Genomic DNA, 20,895 nt, shown 5'->3' with positions numbered 1-20,895 from the left:
GGTCACGAAGAAGTTCACTCCTGGGCGAAGATTCCCGCTGGTGGGACAAAGCAGCAGAGGGTCTGGCCGTGCCGCAGCCTGGATCTAGCGCCAAGATGCACAAACCACAATTATTTCTGTTACTTCTGTTCCTGCTCCGGCGAGGCGCCTTGCCTTCACCTCCGATCCAACCCGTGTCGTCCGTACGTTAAAGGCCAAAGGGCCTCCAAAGCACCGAGCGTCACCTACCGCCGAAGGAGTCTTTCATCAAACCCTAAACCGCCGCAATTTGCCCTGGAACGATGCTAGAGACCCCCCTCCCTCTGGACCCACCGGTGCTGGGAGCCTGCTGCCGCTATCAACGGTGTGCGATACCCCGCGGAAAGCCTCGGGGCTTTGAAGCCAAGCGGCGAGAATTAGCCCAGACCCAACCCAAGTCGAACGCAAACCCACCTTCTCCCAGCAGCGCAGAGCCGTGCTCGCCTTCGGCTTTCAGTCGAACCCGGTTCAGCCCCCCGTTTTTAAGGTACCTGGTTAAAAACGTTACGAGCCCGGGGGGGAAACCGAGCGTCGAGAAGGGAAACCGAGCGTCGAGGGGGGAACTGAGCGTCGAGGGGGGAACTGCGGGGTCGAGAAGGGAACCGCGGGGTCGAGAAGGGAACCGCGGGGTCGAGAAGGGGAACCGTGGGGTCGAGAAGGGGAACCGCGGGGTCGAGAAGGGGAACCGCGGGGTCGAGAAGGGCTCCTCACTACCAGCAACAGGCAAATACTGAGGTTTTGGTGGTCTTCTCCCCTCCATTAACATGCTTTGAAATGCAACCCATTTCCAGAGACCAGAACACGCGGGGAGTGAAAAGTAACCAAAGATTGCAGGTGTTTTTAATGAGCTTCTGAAAATCAACTGGAAGGACTCGTTTACACCCATTCCACCAGCATGGTCTTGATGGAAGAATGAGACAGAGAGAAGAGTTTCGAGTATATAAAAATAACTGTAATATTTTATTACAAGAAGAAAAAAAAAAATTTACAAAAAAAATACACAAAACACATCAGGGGCTTTGGTGTCGGACATCAGAGCACGCAGGAACTACCCAAAATCCGCGGAAAAAAGGAGTTACACACACACACACACACACACGTGTGCAGAATGAACACCGGGAAACCCGCGGGAGGCTGCTCCCAGGGACGCCGGCCCAGCACCCGCACCGGCACCTCAGGGCGGGGACTTCTTGCCCCGGGCTGCTGCGGAGGCTTCTCAGCTCTGTCGAGGTTCCTCAGCTCCCCTCTGCGTAACAGAATCATTTCAAGGTAGCTTCTTCCTTCCGTCAGTCTTCAGCTCCCGAAGGCTACCGCTACTAAAACCAAACAACCCTTCTTCTGCGTAGTACGAGGATTCAGAGGAGGCTTACGTACCCTCCCCACACCGACGCGGTCTGTGTAAATTAAATCCGATAAGCCCGCACCAGCCCGGTGCGTCAGTGAAGCATTACACCAAGGAGCCAAGCGGGCACACGGACGTTTCAAGAAGCCAAAGCCTGTTTCTGTGCCAAACCAGGGCCTGAGTTTCGACCGTGAGGGCGGGTGACCCGGCCGAAACGGCAGCCGGTTACGTGCTGTGTATGACATTTTATATGGTAGAGAAAGAGTTAAGTCGAGCGAAAGCCTACAATCAAATATTCGGAAGAGGAGTTGTTTTTAATACACCTACTTGGGGGATCTTTTGTGGGATTTCACGAGAAACGAAGAATAAATGAGCTCTCAGATGCAACAGATCCCAAACAGTTGCCCAGAGAGGTGGTGGATGCCCCATCCCTGGAAACATTCCAGGTCAGGTTGGACGGGGCTCTGAGCAACCTGCTCTAGTTGCAGATGTCCCTGCCCACGGCAGGGGGGTTGGACGAGATGGCCTTTAGAGGTCCCTTCCAACCCAAACCACGCCATGACTGTATTATCCTGCTCAAACCCCTCACCCCTGGAAGTACCACGTTATATCGAACGCAGGGCGGGATACAACCGAAACCTCCACTATGCTGCAGGAAAAGCACAAAAATTTTCTTCCGCAGACAGCACGCAGCAAAGATTACCTTTCACGCGAAGACGACTCTCTGTTTTTCCCCCCTCCATTTTATTGTTGTCGTCCAATTACTGGATGCGTTCAGGAAGTTCCAGGCCCACAGTCACCTGAAGTTTGGACAATGCCTTGCTTTATGCCGCGTCTGCTGTCTGGAACACTTACCCAGCAGAGCTGACAGGGCAGGAACATCACACAGGACCTAATCTTCCAAATTCATAGTTCCTTCCTTTTTCAGGCCCAAACGAGAGGCGGGTACCACACAAGGAGCCCAGCGAGCTGCGGAGCACCTTGCGAGTACTCGGATCTCGGCCTGCAGCAGCGTGTAGAGCCGGACGCGACTTGCTGCGCTGCTCCCGCACCTCTACCGCGCGTTACCGCAGCCAAACCGCAAGCTACCCAACGGGCACAGGCTGTCCAGCACTGCGCTCCGTCGTCCAAACGCACGCGGGGATCAGCGGGCTGAAAACCAACCGATCTGAAAAGAAACCACGACTTTGCAAGGTGTGTCCGAGTCAGGGTGACAGTCGTCCTGCTGTTCTGGGGTAAACCCCGACAAGCGCGAACCGCAGCGATCCGTCTTCGCGAGAGACCGCTTCGCCCCGCCGACGGAAGGACGGCTTCTACACGCGGCTGAGCTGCTCAGCCGGGAAGGCAGAGCGCCCCGTGGCAGAGAACACTCTGAAGCAGTATCTGCCTTTAAGGGACGCGTCAGGGAGGGAAGGGGCAGATGGCTCTTCAGAACAGCAGCTCTTTCCCGCTCCCTGACTGGAGCGCGGTGACACGACGGTAACCGACGCCAGCAGCACGGCCAAGAGAACCCGGACACCCTTCTCGCTGGGGACCTCGTGCGTTTCGCCACGCAAGATCCAAGTCTGGGAAGAATTTCCGCAAAGAGCAGGGCGAAGCAGAGAGACGGGGAAGGAAGGTCAGATCACAAACCGCATCCGTGCCGCTTTTCTTTTTTAAACTGCTGGCCGCTATCGGCACCTCTGTCGCTTTGAGAGATCGTTTATTCAGCGTGCAGCAAGCCACTTCGAAATCCACACCCTGAGGTCTTGAGGGGTTCCAAGCTGCAGCGACCCGGTTTGCAGGCTGTATGCAAGACGGCACGCACAGAGAAAACAGAGCAGAGTACAGCGCGCGTACGGGAAGGAGAGGTCTCCCCTGGAAACTACAGTGTAGCAATTAATAAACACGAAATGGAACATTACAGAGAAGATCCCAAGCGTATGACTGAAAGAAAAAGCCATCTCTTTGGTACAGTTATATGCAGCCGAGTTTTACAACACAGAAAAAAAAAACCACAAACAAACCAACCCCAAACCCAAACCCCGCTATTTCACCTTCAAATTTGCTTCCAGCAGATCTCAAGGTCAGAGGCCGACGGACGCTCCTAACGCTATGCCAGCGCTACGGCACGTCGCGAAGGGCATCGTGGGCAGTACGGAAGCGTTACAGGCTGCGGTCGGAACCAACCCGAGACACAGGACTTGTGCCTTACCTTTCGTCTCTGCTATACATAGGTAAGAAACTGCGACACCAGGAGTAAAGCCTCACCGACAGCGCAACGGCGTCTGACAGGCCGCTGTACGGTTCAGAGGCGGCAGAAGCGGTCCGTATGGTTTTTCGGCGCCAGGGCCGTGCCGACGTCCTTTCCCCTTTACAGACAATTTACCACGTAACGGGAACGCGATGCCTTTCGTTTGCGGAACATAAAACGCGGCAGCTGAACTCTATAAACTGCGAGCGGGGTAGGCATTCGGCACTCAGAGGAATCTCGATGGGGGGGGAACAGAGTGCAAGTCCGCTATTACGTCACCACCATTAAACATATGTAAAGACTGCATAAAACGGGCTATTTGACGTCAGCGACTAACTGCCCTACAGATGCTCCAGACACGCAGACGGAAGGCGGCGCTTGCACCTGCACATACACTCCTTCAGAACAAACCCGCGCTGTAACTGAAGATTGGGTTCAACTGTTTACAGACAGAAACGCAACAGTCCTCTCCTTTTCTCATTAGGTCACGCACAATTAGTGTAACAGTCAGCGAACGGATGGCTTTGAAGCGAAACACGGGCTTTGCGACCCAGGAAGCGCCCCCGACCTCCTCGGTCCAACGTGCAGGACCTGCACCGCGTCAGGCTGAATCCAGGAGTTCCAGAAGAGCGCCGACTGCACCGAAATAACCCTGAAGAGCAAACAGACGGGAATATCGATTAAAACCTCAAACCACGGGCACGCGCCTGAGGCAAGAACATTACCCATGCGGTGTGATTTTAACGACTCGTAAAAGATGGTGGGAAGAAATAACTACAGGTCGGTACGTTACAAAACAGACTCTAACTGTAATTGCTACATGGGAAAGCAGAGCTGCACAGAATCACCTCTACTGTCAATGGTCTTAAAAGAAAGTTCACAAGCAAGACGAGCTTGGTAGTAAACAATTCTTATATTAACTACTGGAACGATACACACGTTTTTTGTGGCCCTACGCTGGGCACTGCAGTAACTGTAGCAACTTTGTGGCTGTAGCAACAAAGCACCGGGAACCTGCTGCACAGTGTGTAACACCGACAGCTACGGACTCCAGGCGGCTGTTTCCAGAGCCTCCAAAGGCTTTTCCTTTTTACACGAGACAAAACAGAAAGTAATTTCACCTCATGTTCCAAGAAAAGTGCTTTTAACTGTCCCTTCGACCAGTAGTCCAAAGCATATGCCAGAAGCCTCATTGAAATGGTATTGATCCGAAGGAAATTGCCAATGAACACCACCCGATTGATGTTCTGCAAGTATTAAGGGAAAAAAAAAAATAAAAAGGAACATTAAGGCTAAATTCCATTTTCTGCTTGCGACGATGAAAGCCCCACCTTAGAGTAAGAAGAAAGAAGTTACACTTATGGTGCCTTGTAAAAATGTCACGTGCAGCTTTTCAAATACATTTTCCGGTGAGACTTGATGAAGAACAACCAGCTGAAAGCGGAGGGAAGTCACCGCTTGACACTAAAGCAACGAGATCCAGAGAAACCGCATCACCCCAAATAGCTGTTCCTGGCAGCTAAGGAGCGTAACCGCCTCGGTGAGTGGGGATGGGAGCTGCGGAGAGAAGAGTTATCACGCATTTGCAGCTTTCTGAATTTAGAATCTTAAAACTGGACCCAGAAGAGCCGATCTGCAAGCAAGAGATGACACCGAGCCGGCTCGGGGTCTGGCAGCAGCAAGAGACGGTTCAGAAGAGCAAGGTGAGATCAGAAAGGGCGCGCTGAGATGGTCAGGAGCTGCACTGGGAGGGGCCGGAGACTACGCCGAAAGACAAAAAAACTGTACTTGGCCCTGGTGAGGCCGCACCTCGAATACTGTGTTCAGTTTTGGGCCCCTCACTCCAAGAAGGACGTTGAGGTGCTGGAGCGTGTCCAGAGAAGGGCAACGAGGCTGGTGAGGGGTCTGGAGAACAAGTCTGATGAGGAGCGGCTGAGGGAACTGGGGTTGTTTAGCCTGGAGAAGAGGAGGCTGAGGGGAGACCTCATCGCTCTCTACAACTCCCTGAAAGGAGGTTGTAGCGAGGTGGGGTCGGTCTCTTCTCCCAAGTAACAAGCGATAGGACGAGAGGAAATGGCCTCAAGTTGCGGCAGGGGAGGTTTAGATTGGATGTGAGGAAAAATTCCTTCACCGAAAGGGTTGTCAAGCACTGGAACAGGCTGCCCAGGGAAGTGGTGGAGTCCCCATCCCTGGAGGTATTTAAAAGACGTGTAGATGAGGTGCTTAGGGACATGGTTTAGTGGTGGACTTGGCAGTGTTCGGTTAACGGTTGGACTCGATGATCTTAAAGGTCTTTTCCAACCTAAACGATTCCATGATTCTATGAATTAAGTGACTGCTGAAAGTGTCGGACAGGATCTGCAGAACATTATAAACATCCACAACTCTGTCAGAAAGCGGTACCAGTCAGGTCATTTTAAGACAGTTTTTTTCAGACTCTTCCACACTACCCGGAAATCCACCAGTGTAACTACAGCCTTTCTAGCTCAGGAATTTGAATAGAACGGTTGATTTTTTGCTATGAGATCCTTACACTGGCTAGGAACACTGATCATCAAGTGCCATCTCCTCTCTCTCCCCGCAACTCCAGCCTTTGACTCATCATTAAAGAAGCTGAAAGGCTCTCTACTGTTCATCTGGGGGGGGAGAAAAAGAAGATTTAGAAACCCATAACCAACACAATTCTGAAAGAAAGGAAAAAGACCAACACCAAGTAGTGAGATTTGGATTTAAGTCAGACTTCCAGCCAAACTTTTCAATCCCAAAATAGTTCTCCTGAGCCAAGTGATGAACTCTGAAGCTTTCTTGCTCTCCAACAAGAAAATAATTTTCAGTTCCTCCTCTGACCGAGGAATCAGGATCAAGTCCTACCTGCTCCTTCACTCGCGTCCTTCTACGGATTTCCCTTCCGTCCCCACATTCATTAACGCTTTCCCCTAACTATTCAGCATCCTCTCTGCACTCAGCTGGGTACTCCGGTGAGGACTCAGCAGATGCGTTGTGGGCAAGGCTGTTTATAATAAAATCTCGCCTCGTTTCAGGAGGAAATGAAGGTAAACCGTAAGCACCTGCCAACAGCGACAGGAGTCGGGTGGATGCTTCACCCCGTCAGCCCACCCCACGGGAACAGGCTCAGAATGGAGTGGAGAGCATGTCTCTGTTCTTTCATAGCCCTGTACAATGCTGCTTGACATGAATGCAACAAGGCAGCACTGTAAAGAAGCTGAAAGCACAGAGATACAGGAACGGCCGTGGAAGCGGTGGGGCCTGACCAAGAAATCGAGAGCAACTCGTAAAAACAACACAGGAAAGGTATCCAGCCTCTACGCCCCTCGGCCCCACCTTTCCTTCTCTCTCAGCGGTCCCAAGAGCCGTAGTTTATCGCACACCTACCGTTCCTCAAACCACCGCAGAGAAGCCGTTTAACTCCTGACGAAGCAGAGGACCGAGACCAACAGCCAAACCCTAATTCATTCACAGCTCTTCCGTTCACAGCACAACGATCTGCCTCAAACTACACAGACGAGCAAGGACAAAATTCACCGAAGAATCCAAAACGAGCGGATGACGACTTACTGAACATCCAAAAAGACGAGTACAAACAGGCATCTACAGAAGCACATGCAGGGACAGAGGTACTGCGTGACAGTAGCACGAGTGATGCTTTAGACAAGAAGCAATGAAACAGATGTCCCCTTAATACCTCATTGAGCGCACACATCCGTGCTATGGAGCCAATGTTATTAGTGATGGTTATTAAAGTAGCCTTCGCGAGGTCCTCTTTGCTGACAGATTCCCGCTTCTCCTTGCTCATCATGTTTCCAAAGCTGTAAAGAGAGTTTTCGGGTTAAAGGTCCGTTTGCATCAGCATTCCAGGAGAAAATGGGAACTGCTAATTTAACCAAAGTGACTCATCTTGAAGTATTTCTTTCTAACTTTAAAAAGCGTTGCTATCAGTAACTTAGACCTGGTAAAACAGAACAGCAGAAGGAACGGTAGCTCTCCTAAGAGACGTAAATCCAGTTTTTCAGCCTTGCAGAACCTCCCGTGAAAATAAAAATCAGTCAAGTCATTACCTGGACGCTACAGCCCAGCCCGGCAATCCGAATCGCTCGTAGTCTCCTCCGTAAATGTCCCGCACTAGTTTGTCCACTTTGGTACTGTCTCCGTGGGACGCCATCTCTAGGGCCTCTTCAAAGGTGGAGCAACCGGTAAGAAGGCAGCAGAGACCAAAAAAGGTTCCCCCTCCGAGGCTGCAGCATAAAGCAAAATGAAAGTCACCTGCCTTGCTTCTAAAGAGACGGAAAGAAAGAAAATGGCTCGTTCCGCCGAAAGCTCGGATCACTCAGCTACGCTCGGTCAGCTCAGGTTGCCCCATTCCTTCAGCTCCTTCTCTTTTCAGTGAGAGCAATCTCGGAAGAGCAGCAGTTTTCTTTAAATCTGTTACTTTCAAATAACTTACAGCCTGTAAGGAATCCCACGCCCTCACAGCCTTCTGCAGAGGGCATGTTTCTAAATGAGAAATTCATTTTCTTATTTTACAATACCCACCTTCTTCCCAGCACTCAGAGAAGTCAATCTTAAAATAAATATTAGTCCTGAGGGATAACTGGAGTATTAGGGCACAGCTATTCAGAACTCAGGGGAAAAAAAAACTATGTCCTGTTCACTTTACTGTGCGCACATGCCAACAGTGACGTGTAGCAAGACTAAGATCTGTACTGTGGGGTTTTTTTAATTATTATTGCTAACTTTCAGGAAATTCAGGAAAGCTTAAAGCCACAGAGCTCTTTGGCTTTGCCAGGCAACAAGAGCCACATCTTCAAGAAGGGTCGCTGCAGCAGTCCAGCAGCTCTCTGGGGAATTACTGCCGTGCCAGCATCCCTTCCACCAAAGTAAGGTAACTTTCGGCAGTCAGGATGCAAATCTCTACTGCTGGGATCAAAGCTAACAGTTGTTAACGTGATCATTATAAGTATATTTGGGATAATCCCAAACTATGGCATCTCTCTGGTGGCAAATAAAACCAAACAGTTTAGAAGCTGTTTTTTCAGTTGCCCTGCTGTAGGGATTAAAGAGACTGGTTGCAGTAAGGAAACCAAAACATGAAATTCGGAATCTCTCTTCCAGGAGGGATCTTTGTCGGCAGAAATGAGGGATGGCAGTGAAAGCAGCAGCTCAGTCATTCAACTCGCCACCTTTAATGCAGCTTGTCCCTGAAAACGCCGTCGACAATGCAGAAATACATTCCAGATTCTAAAATAAAACTCAAAGTGAATTTACCCCCCCCCAGCACTCACCTGGTGCCCGTTACCCGTTTGTAGTTTTCTTTTGAATACACAGCCAAAATGCTGACCCCTGAGCCAATGTTCACCAAAAGGAGAGGATACGGATTCTCCAGGTTGAACGGGAGCTTCTGACATCTTTCAGCATCCGTCGGGTTTTCAAAATAGTAGCACTCCGAACGTCCATTGAATCCCACTGAATCAATGTACAAAACTCCTTTAATAAGGCAATCGAGTTCATCTAGCTTACAGAGCTGAAGGTCACCCATCTGGTGGGGAAAAAAAAAAAAAAAAAAAAAAGAAGGAAGAATATTCAAGAAGTAGCTAGGGATCTGAAGTGTTTACGCTCAGGGCTAGAAAAACGCGTTCCCTGCCAGCTGAATTCAGCTATCTCCACTGCTCCCCGTGGTGGCTGAGAGAGAAGCACAGATCAGAGGAGGGCTCCGTCTTTCCCCGCGCACACGGACTGCTGACTACCCCGGCCCTACAGTGTGCAGACGTGGGAGCGCGGGGAAACGAACAGCTGGATCCGCAGACGCCGGATCAACTTCCACGGGCCTGACTGAGGCCCTGACTCTGAGGCATTAGCATGAAAAACAAAGAAAAATGAGAAGGGACTTAACTGTTGGACCAAAAAAAAAAATCCCCCCCCCCCAAACCACAACCAAAAAACCACCCAGAAAACAGAGTAAGTTATGAAATTGTTTTCCCCTCGTGTCACTGCCTTGACTGCACAAAAAGCCTCTTTATTTGAGGCACTTTTTCAAGCCCTGGTTAAACAAAGTATTTATCACACGTGTTTTCACCTGTGAACGAGAATCAAACTTATAATGAAGCCACATGATGATGTCAAATCCCAACTACTAACCTCCTTTCAGTTAATTTACCACCAAATCTGACTGAACCTCAATCAGCTCGCTCGCATGTGTGTTAGAAATGAAACCACATGAGCAAAGGAACGATAAAACAAATACTAAGCGTGTGAAAGACAGCAATGAGGGAAAAAAACCCACAAGACCGAGATCAGCATAATCAGAGATTAATGACACAGAGAAAGTCTTGTAAGAGCACACGCCATGGAAGTTAGTGCATAATTTTAGTTACAGGAACGTTACATGCACTTTCAGGAAAGAAAGTATCTGAATTTGGAGATGCGAACTTGAGTCCACATGCTGTTTCCCGAACCAAGTTTAATTTGAGTTAGGTATACTCTTCCAAAGCTAAGATTTAGAGATGTTTTAGAGTCTGCAGAGCGAGTGTTCTAGTTTTAAGCTTTAAAAAAAAATTTCACTACCAGAGCCTAATCGTATAGAAGCCAAAAATGCATACTGTGCGAAAGTCCTGCTCAAATTTGTACGCTCCACCTCCCGTGGCACATAAGGTAGTATGGAGGCTCGAGAAGTGTTTTTCGCTTCCCATTTGAATAAAAGCAGGCATGTCATGAGTAGGAAAGCGTATAAAGTGCAGATTGCCTTTACGTCCACACAGGGTAAGGTCCTTTAGTTCAAGGTGCACATCCCGAATGCCTGTAGATCCGTAGGCTACATTTGATGTCAGGTATTTGCGGATGCTTTTGAGATTTTCCACTTCCTCCTCCTCCTCTTCAGCGGTGATGTCCTTTGGTTCAAAATAAACAAGTTTGACCAAGGTCCCTCCAATATCCAAGCCAAACCAAGGAAAGACTAAAGAGAGAAGGGGGGGGAGGGTGGAGAAAAAGAAACAGGGTTTGATACTGTCATACCACCAGCAAAACACTTAAAAACTGAATTAATTCATGCAATTCTCTAGGGACTCCAAAATGCAGGCCCGTTTGATCTATTCATTTCTAAAGCGGAAAACAAACGTTAGCAGTCTGGTCTGTCTTTGACAAACGTGGCCGAGACTCCTCTGTACACAGACTGAACTCCTGTTTTGAGACACCTCGTGTTCAGGAGCTCCCAACACCTGATACGCAATCCTCAAAATACTTCCACCACCACGCAGCACTGAAGATACGGACAAGCACAGGTCTGACGGTATCCGTACACCCGCTAGATACTGCTGCAATTTTAATCCCCAGCTATTTCTTTTATAAAGTTCTGATCCAGAGCCAGAGCCAAGGATAATACCAGTGCTTTTACATCAAAGGGGTGTACAAACATTAACTAATTACAAGACATAACTGAGGTAGACAAGTAATCTAAGATGCCCCAGGGAGACAAAAACAAATGTCTAATTGGATTATTTTATTAGTCAAATTCCCCCGTGGTACAAAATATGCATTAGTGTCAGGCCCAGCAACATTTACAGCTGTATTAGATAATGAGCTGCTTGGAAATGATCAAGAGAAAACCCTGATCAGATGGAATCTGCGATTAGAGCTGAGAACTGGAACAGATTAATATTACTATTAACGAGCTAAAGGGTAGACTAGAGCTAACAAGATGCATCGGCTCCAGAGCAAAGAGAAAAATGTAGCCAGATGTTATGGCTTACGGCAGCAGGATTAAACCCTTACGTTTTTTTCCAAAAAGAAAAAAGGAATGTTTAGAAAATAAACCTGAATGCAGCATAGATGTTACTAACGTTCCTCTGGAAAGAAGGATCTCGGGTTTTAGCAAAATTCTTACATGTCAGAGACAGGCATGATAACGTGCTACTGTCATTTTTGCAATATATGTTTGCTTATCTGCAGACAGATAAGCGTGCAACACGAAGAAGCCCTCGTTCCTACCGCCATTTGAAAGCGGGCACCCCTCCGGTTAAACTCGGGGAAGCAGCAGCCATCCCCAGAACGCAGAGTCGCCCAAGCGAGAGCATGTTCCTTGTCCCCCCCCCGTCCCAGCAGCGCAGGAGATGCACGCCGAGGCCCCGCCGCGCGAGCTGCAGGAGCACTAAGCAGTCAGAGAGCAACACCCAAACACCCAGAGGCAGCACTTAAGCAAGCTGGACAGCAAAGAAAGCAACTCAGGGGCAGGAGGGGAACTCACTCCCAGACCAAACGATCTTTGAAAAGCCAGAAACCCGACAGGCAAGCACACGTTTGAAGATGATGTATTCTCCCCTCGGCGGGTTAACTTGGTCGCTGCACAGAGCGGAGGTAAGACAGGCCCTTTCAGAGCATCACAGTTCCCCAGGAGCTGCTAGAGCCATCAGCTACCCACGTTCATGAATAACCACTGAGTTATTTTTATCTATTTCCATAGAGGCCACCCCCAACCGTCACCAAAAGAAATCCTGAGAGAAGATGCAAACTCTGTTTTAGGAGGCACGCCCAAATCTCGATCATCCTCTATTTCTAATGCATTTACTTCAAACAAGAACAGACGTAAAAACAACCGTTCACGAATGAGAGAGAGAGAAATCTGCATCACAGCCCAATGGAGGGAGAAAGCGGGAGCAATTCAAGGACTTCGGACAATTTCTCACTGCGCACTCCTTAAATGAATTTCAGGACTGCAAACTCCATCAGCATTTCAGGATGGGAAGTCTACCAAGTGCTTTACTTGGAGGAAAGCTTAGCATACGCATCTTATTTCAAGACTCCCTCAAGCAAACCTTACTATAGCTAAATTAGACAGTTAAGTTACTTCTCGAGAGAGGAACGTTGGCTGCCCGGGCGTCATCATGCAACGTGAGGAGAACCATACCCCTGGGGACACCAGACCAGGAGGAACACCCTCATAGGAAGGGGAGTCCAAGACCCCGGAGTATAAGCGAAGGGAAAGGCGGGACAAACTCCAGGATTTCTGTACCCCCAAAAGAAAGGGCCTTGCCATGGAGGAGTGCGGCAACAGCAGCTGAGCTGCTGCATCTTCCCCCGCTGGCAAACAGAAGTCAGAGACCACGACCACTCCAACAGGGAGATGGACGCTCTACTTCTGCGTGGCAGGCATCAGGACAGCAAACAAAACCCACCGAGCGTCCGCTTGCTTCACTCGCCTGCTCTTCTGACACCTTAAACCTAAAAACCTGCGCACAGGCCCACCTGATGCGGTATTACAGCCATCTCCAATGTGGCACATACATCCGTACGTCAGCAGTCCCCGTATTAATGGCAGAATAGGAGCCCCTCGAAGTATTTTGTCTTTCTTTGAATCAAAGTCCTAGATTTATCAACTAACTACTGCAGAAAAATGCTTTGAACAAGGATCATGCCCTGCTATTGAGAGAAGAAGCAATAAAAATACCACCAACGTCACACAGGTAAAAATAGGCCACTGGCAGGCAAACCAGAGCCTTCTGCTGCTGCTCCGGTCCCTCCAGTGACTGCAACTGGTAAACACCCCTCTATTTTAATACCCAGTTCATGTATATGATCACTAAAACCAGCTTCCCCACGTTCACTGTGCTCTTCCATACTGCTTAAACCCTGCTGGAAAACTAACAAGCTCTACGCAAGGGAAGGAACAGGAAGAGGCTTCCCACGTTACTCATCCAAGTCTTCTCCTGTCTGTCGTAGTCACTGACATCCCACACTCCCTTTTCACAGATTTCCCAATCTTAAAAGCACTCGGCTGCTTTGTTGTCTCTGCTCTGACGAAGGGATTGGTTCCAGAAACCTCCTGCCCTGGTGCTGGGAAACCTCCTTTTGATTTCTGGAATGTATTTATTCCTGTCAGGACATGCAATTTTTTTTCTGCATTATGAAGCCTGCATTTTTTTTTCTTTTTTTTAAAGCACCCCCACTCTCGTATTTAGAGACAGCAATCCTCTCCCCAACCTCACTTTGCCAGGCTACGCAAGGGTGAAAACAGGGAGAGAGCAGAGGACGGGGTCTCGGAGATGCCCTCATTGAGGTGCAGCACAAAAGCATCCAAAAGTGGTTAAACAGTGGAAGAGGCTGCCCAGGGAAGTGGTGGAGTCCCCATCCCTGGAGGTATTTAAAAGACGTGTAGATGAGGCGCTTAGGGACATGGTTTAGTGGACATGGTGGTGTTGGGTCGACGGTTGGACTCGATGATCTTAGAGGTCTTTTCCAACCTTAACGATTCTATGAAAAACTAAGGCACGGCGCCCCACTGAAGCCAGGTAACTGAAAATGCCATACGGGCTGCTTCATCGCAAGCTAACAGGCTTCCACTTCAGAGTAGACACTCAGCTGGTAGTACATGCATTTGTTCAGTAGAATAACACTAATTCATTTTAAAGTTGGTTGTGAATTTCACACACCAAGCTCCTACATTCAGGGACACACACACACACACGTGCCCCCTCAGATTTTAGGGCACGAGAATCACCAACTCGGTCCATCAGTTTAGGAAGCTTTCCTAGTCACAAAAAAAAGGTAGCAGCTCCTTAGAAACTTCACCCCAGCTCATTCTCAGCGCCCTCAGGACCTTCATTTTTTTAATATATATAAATTTACTTTTTATTTAGGTGTTATAGCCGCCACTGAACTAGCAGAACATCAGGCGTGGGGTTAAACCACGCCAGTTATCCACCGTCTCGCACGCCAGAAGACATGGCTAACGGGGAAGCAGGAACGATGCCTGCAGAGCTTGGTGTAAACTGCAGTCAGGTTGGGCTCAGGGCTTACTAGTCTTCACTCAGCACCGGCCCCGCTGAATCCCAGCTGGCCGCGGAAAGAGCATCCGACCCCCCGTGCAGGGCCACGGCCTCAGACCGGAGCTGGCTCCACACACCCGTGCAGCACCAGCTGCAGAAAACCTCTGCACGGAGCAGCTGGTGTTCTCCATCTGCCAACAGCTCGGCTACACCTTCAGTGAGTCACCAGGGATAAATTCTAAAAGATAGCCTATTAAGGTAATTAACTTCAACCAAATGATTCTTAATTATGGATCTCTCGTTACATACATCCCAGCCACAGGTTACGAATCCAAGGAAGAAGTGTGCTAGCTCAAAATTAAGCACTTCTTTACCATATCGTAAAGGATTTTCTATGCAGTAAAACCTGCACAGAGCACTCAAATAACCTGGGGCAGGGACAAAACTTCCCCTACAGACCCATTTCTGTAGGAAAGGGGTGTGGCACACAAACAAGAGGAAGAAATTATTTCAACGACGTGGAGAACCGTTTTTTTTTCCCTTACACTTAGAGGAAGTCAGCCAACACGAACATGCAGGGCAGCAACAGCTCTTCCGTATCTGAGAACTAGAAAAATCCCTGCCTTCAAAGGGAGGAAGGAGGAAGCTCTCTTGGACGAACGCCATCACCATCTGCTACCGACGTTTCTCTTAAAACACTGGTTTTTCCCAGCATCTACAGTGCAAGTTGAAAGGCATCCAGAGATCTCTCCCTTGTAAGCCTCTGCAGCATTTTTTGCAAGAGAGCTGCTGCAGAAGACGGCAGTTCTAGAGCAGCGCGAGAACTGGTGGCATCCAGGAGCCTTTGGGCAGCCCGGAGGCTGATTTTTCTCAGTCAGAAGCTTCTGCTGAAATAACCAGCGCAAGAAGATGCCAGCTTTAATGGCCAAGGCAGAAAATGCAAACGCTGCCTCTCTTCACCGCCTCCCCGCTGCTACTTGGAGCCCTCCGTGCTGGGAAAGAGCCTCACACGTCCCTCCTTTCCGAGGGCTTACCAGCCCGAGAACGACGGGGAGGATGAGAAACCCGCAGGCAGAGCACGGGAAGGGCACGGCGGTGCGAACCTCTGGACCTTCCGGGAAGCGTTTAGTCTCTCCCTGGGTATTTGGGCACTTACAAGAAAGGCAGGAAATCCTCTTCTCAAAGCCAGAACTGTTCTCCATTCAAAACCTTCTACAGTCTTTTCCTTAACGAAACTCTCTGTATGACTTTGTTAGCACGATGACAGCCACTAACCCCGCTCTCAATCATCGCGTAAGACAAAATAACTCCAACGGTATTCAGCGTGAAAAGTAGCGAGGGTACGAAGAAGGTGACTTAAGGAGCTGGCAAGGTCGTGGCACCACTCAGCAGATCAGGCACACGACGGCGAGCCTTGTTTTCATTTGCTTCCCTAACGCAACACACTGCAACAGCAGTTACAAAGCATCCTTAGAGCAAACTTTTCTCCAAGAAAAAAATTCTTCACCCTTTGGCCAGACAAAGTACTGTTCTCCCTTAGCAGAGACACTTTTAAAAAGCAGCTCGATACGTACATTTTCATACATGCGGTTTACATAGGGCTCTTCCTCTTAAAAATAAACTTTCTTCTAAAGGGCAGATCTATGGATACGCAACAACAAACAAAAGACCAGACTCCAAACAATGTTAAGGGCTTACAGCTAGCACTAAATAACCTCGCACACAGAAAAGCTCAGGGATACTAGGTGCTCCCACAGCAAGAGCTGCCACCCTCTCTTCATCTTCAAATCCCTTTTAGAGTTAGACTGCAAGCTCTTTGGGGCAAGAAAAATATGATGCCTTTATTTGTTATGTAAATTACTTTATAAAACTGGACACTATGTAAATAAAAAAGCCTCAACAGACTTATTTTGGAAGCTGCAGAAGCATCAAGATGAAAGAGGCGATATAATTAAAGATCTCCATGGTGGATTTTCTTCGTACGACAAGCAGCTCAAGTCGTATTTCAGACTGATCCTTAAGTTATGAGCCAATTATACCAGAAGCTAAAAAGATTAGCCTGCAGAGGAGCAACGAAGACTGACGATTTAGTTGAGCGTATGACAGCACCTCTGTGCTTACTCTAAAATAGTCAACATTACATTTTAATAGCGTTATACCACGATAGAAATTTTACAGCTGGAGGGAAAACGAATATTCATCAGCATTTAATATAAAGTGACACTAAGTCTACATATCCTCCCATCTCTAAAAAGAGGCTCTGCTAGGAATTCATATTTCGTACACGATTCCAAAACATAAAAAGGTACTTAAGAATCAAAGCTTGAATTTTGTACCGCAACGGAGCTGCCAAAACAGTATTTTATTTGTACCTCTACTTGCATACTGTGTATACTGAGAATTTAAAGCAATGTGCACGTTAACGTCTTTGCACGATTCTGACAGAAAATACTAAAACTTTAAAAAAAAAAAGGTATCAGTTGAAAGGACTACAGAACGGATGAGGACATGCTTTTTTTTTTTTTAAAAAAACCACACATGCATACATTTTTAGAAACTATTTGCAGGATGCTCTTCTGGACATTTTAGGTACAGGCTTTCTTTTGGAATTCATGGACACCCTACAATACAAATACACTTCATGCAACTTACTTCCCCTCCCCTTTTGCCAAACAGTGAAACATTATGGATGATGCCTGGCAAAAGCATCAAAACAAGTTATTTTTTTTTTTTTTTTTCAGAGAACTAACAAACAGGCCGCAGGAAGGAGAGGCATCCTTTGTTAAATAACCTAAACTCATCTCTGTCAAGGAAGCCAGGTTTTCAGAAGAGCACTGCAGCAGCACAGGAGAGCCAGGAGAGCGGGGGAAGCTGACAAACTGAATCGCTGACCTATATCTCTTATCGTAAGGAAGATTGATTACAGCAAAATATTGCCCTGCTCGTTACAATCTGGTCATCATCAGTTTTATGCCTGGCACTTAAACCTACCCACAGCAAGCCATTTGGTATCCCACAGTTACGTTCAAGTAAATGCAAATGTGAATATCCTCTTTACTCATCCGGGGTATTTCCAGTCCAGTTTTTAAGCGTAGACTTTAATAACGGCACCGATAATTCATTACCAGAAAGGAATTCTTCTGTATTGCCTCTGGAGGCGATAAAGCTTTTTCTGTATTACCATTTCTGCCTGTACGAATAATCCTGTCAAGCTCCCCTTCACACCCCACCAACATAATACTCCAAAGCAGCTAGGAACTTCAACAAATCTCTGCTTCACAACATTTTCACGGATACTTCTCACTCCCTCCCGAGAGCAACAGCGTCCTTGACTTCTCCTCCTTTTACCTGTGGCATATGGAAAATCACGGCGTCTGCGATAAAGCTCTTTAGTTCCTATGAGGCGCACCGAGAAACATTTAATAGCCCGAGATGCACGAAGGCAGGCAGCTCGGACGTCGGTTGTACTGTTGCAGGTCAGGTTATTTCAGATATATCCAATCTAATTCCCCTCGGTCTCAGACCTTCCCCGATCTCTGCAGTGAAACGGTCCTCGCTGCACATTACTGGTACAGACAGACGACTACGGAGGAAGAAAGATCACGAGCTTGAACCGCAGCCTGCTGAAATCCTTTCATTCCTGGGGAAGCAGGGCTCATCTGCCAGGGCATCTGCCAGCAAGACAAGCCTCAAGGTCACCGAGCTTGTTTGCCACATACCAGCAGCAGACAAGCGGGAGCTAAAGTAGGACATTTTTGATCAGACGCCCATTAAGCGGCTTGCTTTCATTTAGGCTTGCTTGAATCTTCCTTAAGGTGGGATCGAGCGTTTTAACTTCAAAACGTAATTTACTCTGACATCAGACGTTGTCCCTATTAAGGGACGTACTTGCTCCAGTACATTTCTCTTTCAATTATCACAAAAATCATTTAGGAAAGACAGGCTACACTGTAATCCCGAATCGCACTACGCTGACCTTCCAGGCTGGATCCAAACCCTGTCTTGGAAGCTGCCAGAACACCTGTGTTCCTAAGAGTCCCCCACGCCAGCCTCTGCATTTAACTTTACCGCAACAAAACAGAACCTCAACGGCCAACTTCAATCCGCATTTTCCACAGAAGACAGAGAAACTGCCCCCAGGCAAGGCATAAGAGTATAATCACCTAATGCGTAGCTCCGTCTAAGTCCACCCTAATTTTCATACCAGAGATCTCCTTCATTTCCCTACAGATGACTGCACCCTGTTAACTAGCCTGTCTCTAATTAACAACCCCACAGCTCCCATCGGTGGGTTTTGCTGTGATTTCCTTAGAACAACAGCCACAGAAGCGGACTTTCACATACAAAGTTGGCGTTGCTGCATCTAAAGCACAAGGATGCTCACCACCGCTAGTGCCATTACACCCCTCCACCAAATTTCTCTTTCACCCTATTAATTCTTCAGCAAGCAAAACCCCCGCAACTACCTCAGTTATTTAACATTAACTCTACAATCACTTCCAGGTGCGGGATCACTCCTGTAGCCTCGCACAATCTGGAAACGAAAGGAAGGGAGAGGCGAGGGAACACAGGTTTGCAGCTGACGCTACGTTAGCATTGCTGAGCAGCGCTCGCCTGAAATTATTAATGCAAGCAGCATCCAGTTCAGCAAACGTCTTTGAGAGTCTTTTGAGATACAATTCCTATTTTTCACACTAAGACAGGGTAAAAGAGAAGCTTCCTTTCTTCCCAGCAACCAAAAAGAGAAAGAACACTATTTAAAACTTTACATTAATACCATAACAATAGTATCTCAGCATTGCCAGCCAACAGACCGAGTCTTGCTACGAGATGCAGGAGAGTTTTGATCCCTGTTTTCAGCCTGGACTCATTTGTCGACATCCTTTTAATAGCTGCGGAGGTAACGGGGAACTACGTTGACGCTATCTCATTTTCAGGGTTTGGCAATTTCCTTCCAAGAGGAAGGACTCCAGCGCAAGTAAAGAAATAATCGCTCCGTTCCACCGCAAACATGGCTGAAGTCAGTCACCAGCCACAGCCACCTGAACGGCAGCTCCTGCTGCTGCCAAAATGAAGGCTGCCATCCATTTTGCACCTAACTCGCTCCACGGACCGCTTCCGATACGGTGTTTAAAAACATGGTTCAGGGGAGGGTTTTTTTTCCTTCCAGAGCCTGGTTCGGTCTGCACCCAGTCCCTGCCAGACCTGCGGGGTTCTCCCCTCCCAGAATTTACACCGTCCTCTTTGCTCTCCATTGCTTTTCTTCCACCCGTTGCCAGTCCAGCCACGCAGCCTTCGCCCCCCCTGGCTCTGGCTGCAAACCCCAGCCCCTCCGTCTGTCCTTCTGTCCCCCTTCTCCTCCCCCTCCGTGTCCTTACCGGTGACCTTCCCTCTCCCCCTCTGCTCCAAGGTCCCCGGCTCGGGCACCTCAGTACCCGCCACGGCCCCCGCCTCCGGCCCCACCAGCCCAGGCGCTGTCTCGCCCTCAGTCCCCCAGAGCTCCTGGGGCTCAGCTTGTCCCACCCTCCGCCCCAACCTGCTGAGCCCCCGTCACCGTCCCACCGTGTCCCCACCGTGCCGTCCCCAGACCGGCCGTGCCGGGCCCGTGTCACCACCCCACCGTGCTGTCCCAGCGTCCCCACAGCCCTCCCCGCCTCACCCCGCTGCTGGTCTTCCCCCTGCCCCGTTCCCCCCCTACCGCTCCCTCAGCCCCGCCCCCTCCCGGCCCCACCCATCATAGCCCCACCCACTCCACCTCATTACCATAACCCCCGCCCCTACCCGACACCCTTTAAACACCTCCCACAGCCCCGCCCCTAGACCCCGCCTCCCTAAGCCCCGCCTCCCTAAGCCCCGCCCCCGCCGCAGACCCCGCCGGCCGCCCTCCCCCCCCCCTCCCCGCCCCCGCCGCCGCACTCACGCGGGCGGTTCTTGCGGACCGAGTCCCGGCGCTGGCGGCTGACGGAGCCGCCCCGTTCGCGGGGCTGCGGCCCCGCCGCGCTGTCAACGCCCGCCGCGCCGCTGCTCCGCCGCCGCGGGGGTCCGGCGTCCGCTGCCCCCCCCCGCCGCCGCGGCTTCTCCTCCGCGCCGCCGCCATTGCGCAGCGGCTCCATCCGCAGCGCGGCCCGGCCCCATGGGCCGCCCGCCCCGCCGCGCCGCGCCGCGCTCCTCACAGCCACCGCCGCCGCCGCAGCCACCGCCTCCGGCGCGCCTGCGCCAAACGGCCCCCCGCGCGGCGCGCGCGCCCCCGGCCCCGGGGGGGCGGGAGAGGCCGTGAGGCGGCCCCCAACCCGCGCCCTCCGCCGCACGGAGCGACGGGCGGCTTCGCCAATGGGAGACAGGGATCGGACGGCAGCGGGGCGCCAGGCCCTCTCCCCGCGCTCGGCCGCGGATAGTGACAAGCGCGGCTGCCCAATCGAATGCGCGAGCCCGGTACGGGGCGGGGATCAGGGCGCCCGCGGGGGCGGGTCGACGTGCGACAGCGTCGGCCTATGGTTTTCCTTCGGAAAGAGAATGACACGACAGCCGCC

General features: G+C 49.9%; 1 protein-coding gene across 3 annotated transcripts; it reads right to left on the bottom strand.

Annotated features, from left to right (window-relative positions):
• Positions 1-948: 948 nt before the first annotated feature.
• PANK2 (pantothenate kinase 2) lies at positions 949-20,478 on the bottom strand. Of its 3 annotated transcripts, none has more exons than XM_076335676.1 (7): positions 20,286-20,478; positions 10,208-10,560; positions 8,894-9,147; positions 7,670-7,846; positions 7,297-7,420; positions 4,715-4,840; positions 949-4,245 (listed from the first exon to the last, which is right to left on the bottom strand). In XM_076335676.1, the coding sequence occupies exons 1-7, from the start codon at positions 20,476-20,478 to the stop codon at positions 4,195-4,197; spliced, it is 1,278 nt and encodes a 425-aa protein (XP_076191791.1). In that variant the 3' UTR covers positions 949-4,194. The 3 variants fall into 3 exon arrangements, with proteins under 3 accessions (XP_076191791.1, XP_076191793.1, XP_076191792.1); XM_076335678.1 differs by lacking the exon at positions 20,286-20,478 and adding an exon at positions 14,911-15,031; XM_076335677.1 differs by lacking the exon at positions 20,286-20,478 and having other exon boundaries at positions 10,351-10,419.
• Positions 20,479-20,895: the final 417 nt, after the last annotated feature.

Source organism: Aptenodytes patagonicus, chromosome 4 (genome assembly GCF_965638725.1).
Source record: "Aptenodytes patagonicus chromosome 4, bAptPat1.pri.cur, whole genome shotgun sequence".
NCBI lineage: Eukaryota > Metazoa > Chordata > Aves > Sphenisciformes > Spheniscidae > Aptenodytes > Aptenodytes patagonicus.
Note: the sequence above shows the minus strand (reverse complement) of the source record. Positions and strands in the feature narration are given on the sequence as shown.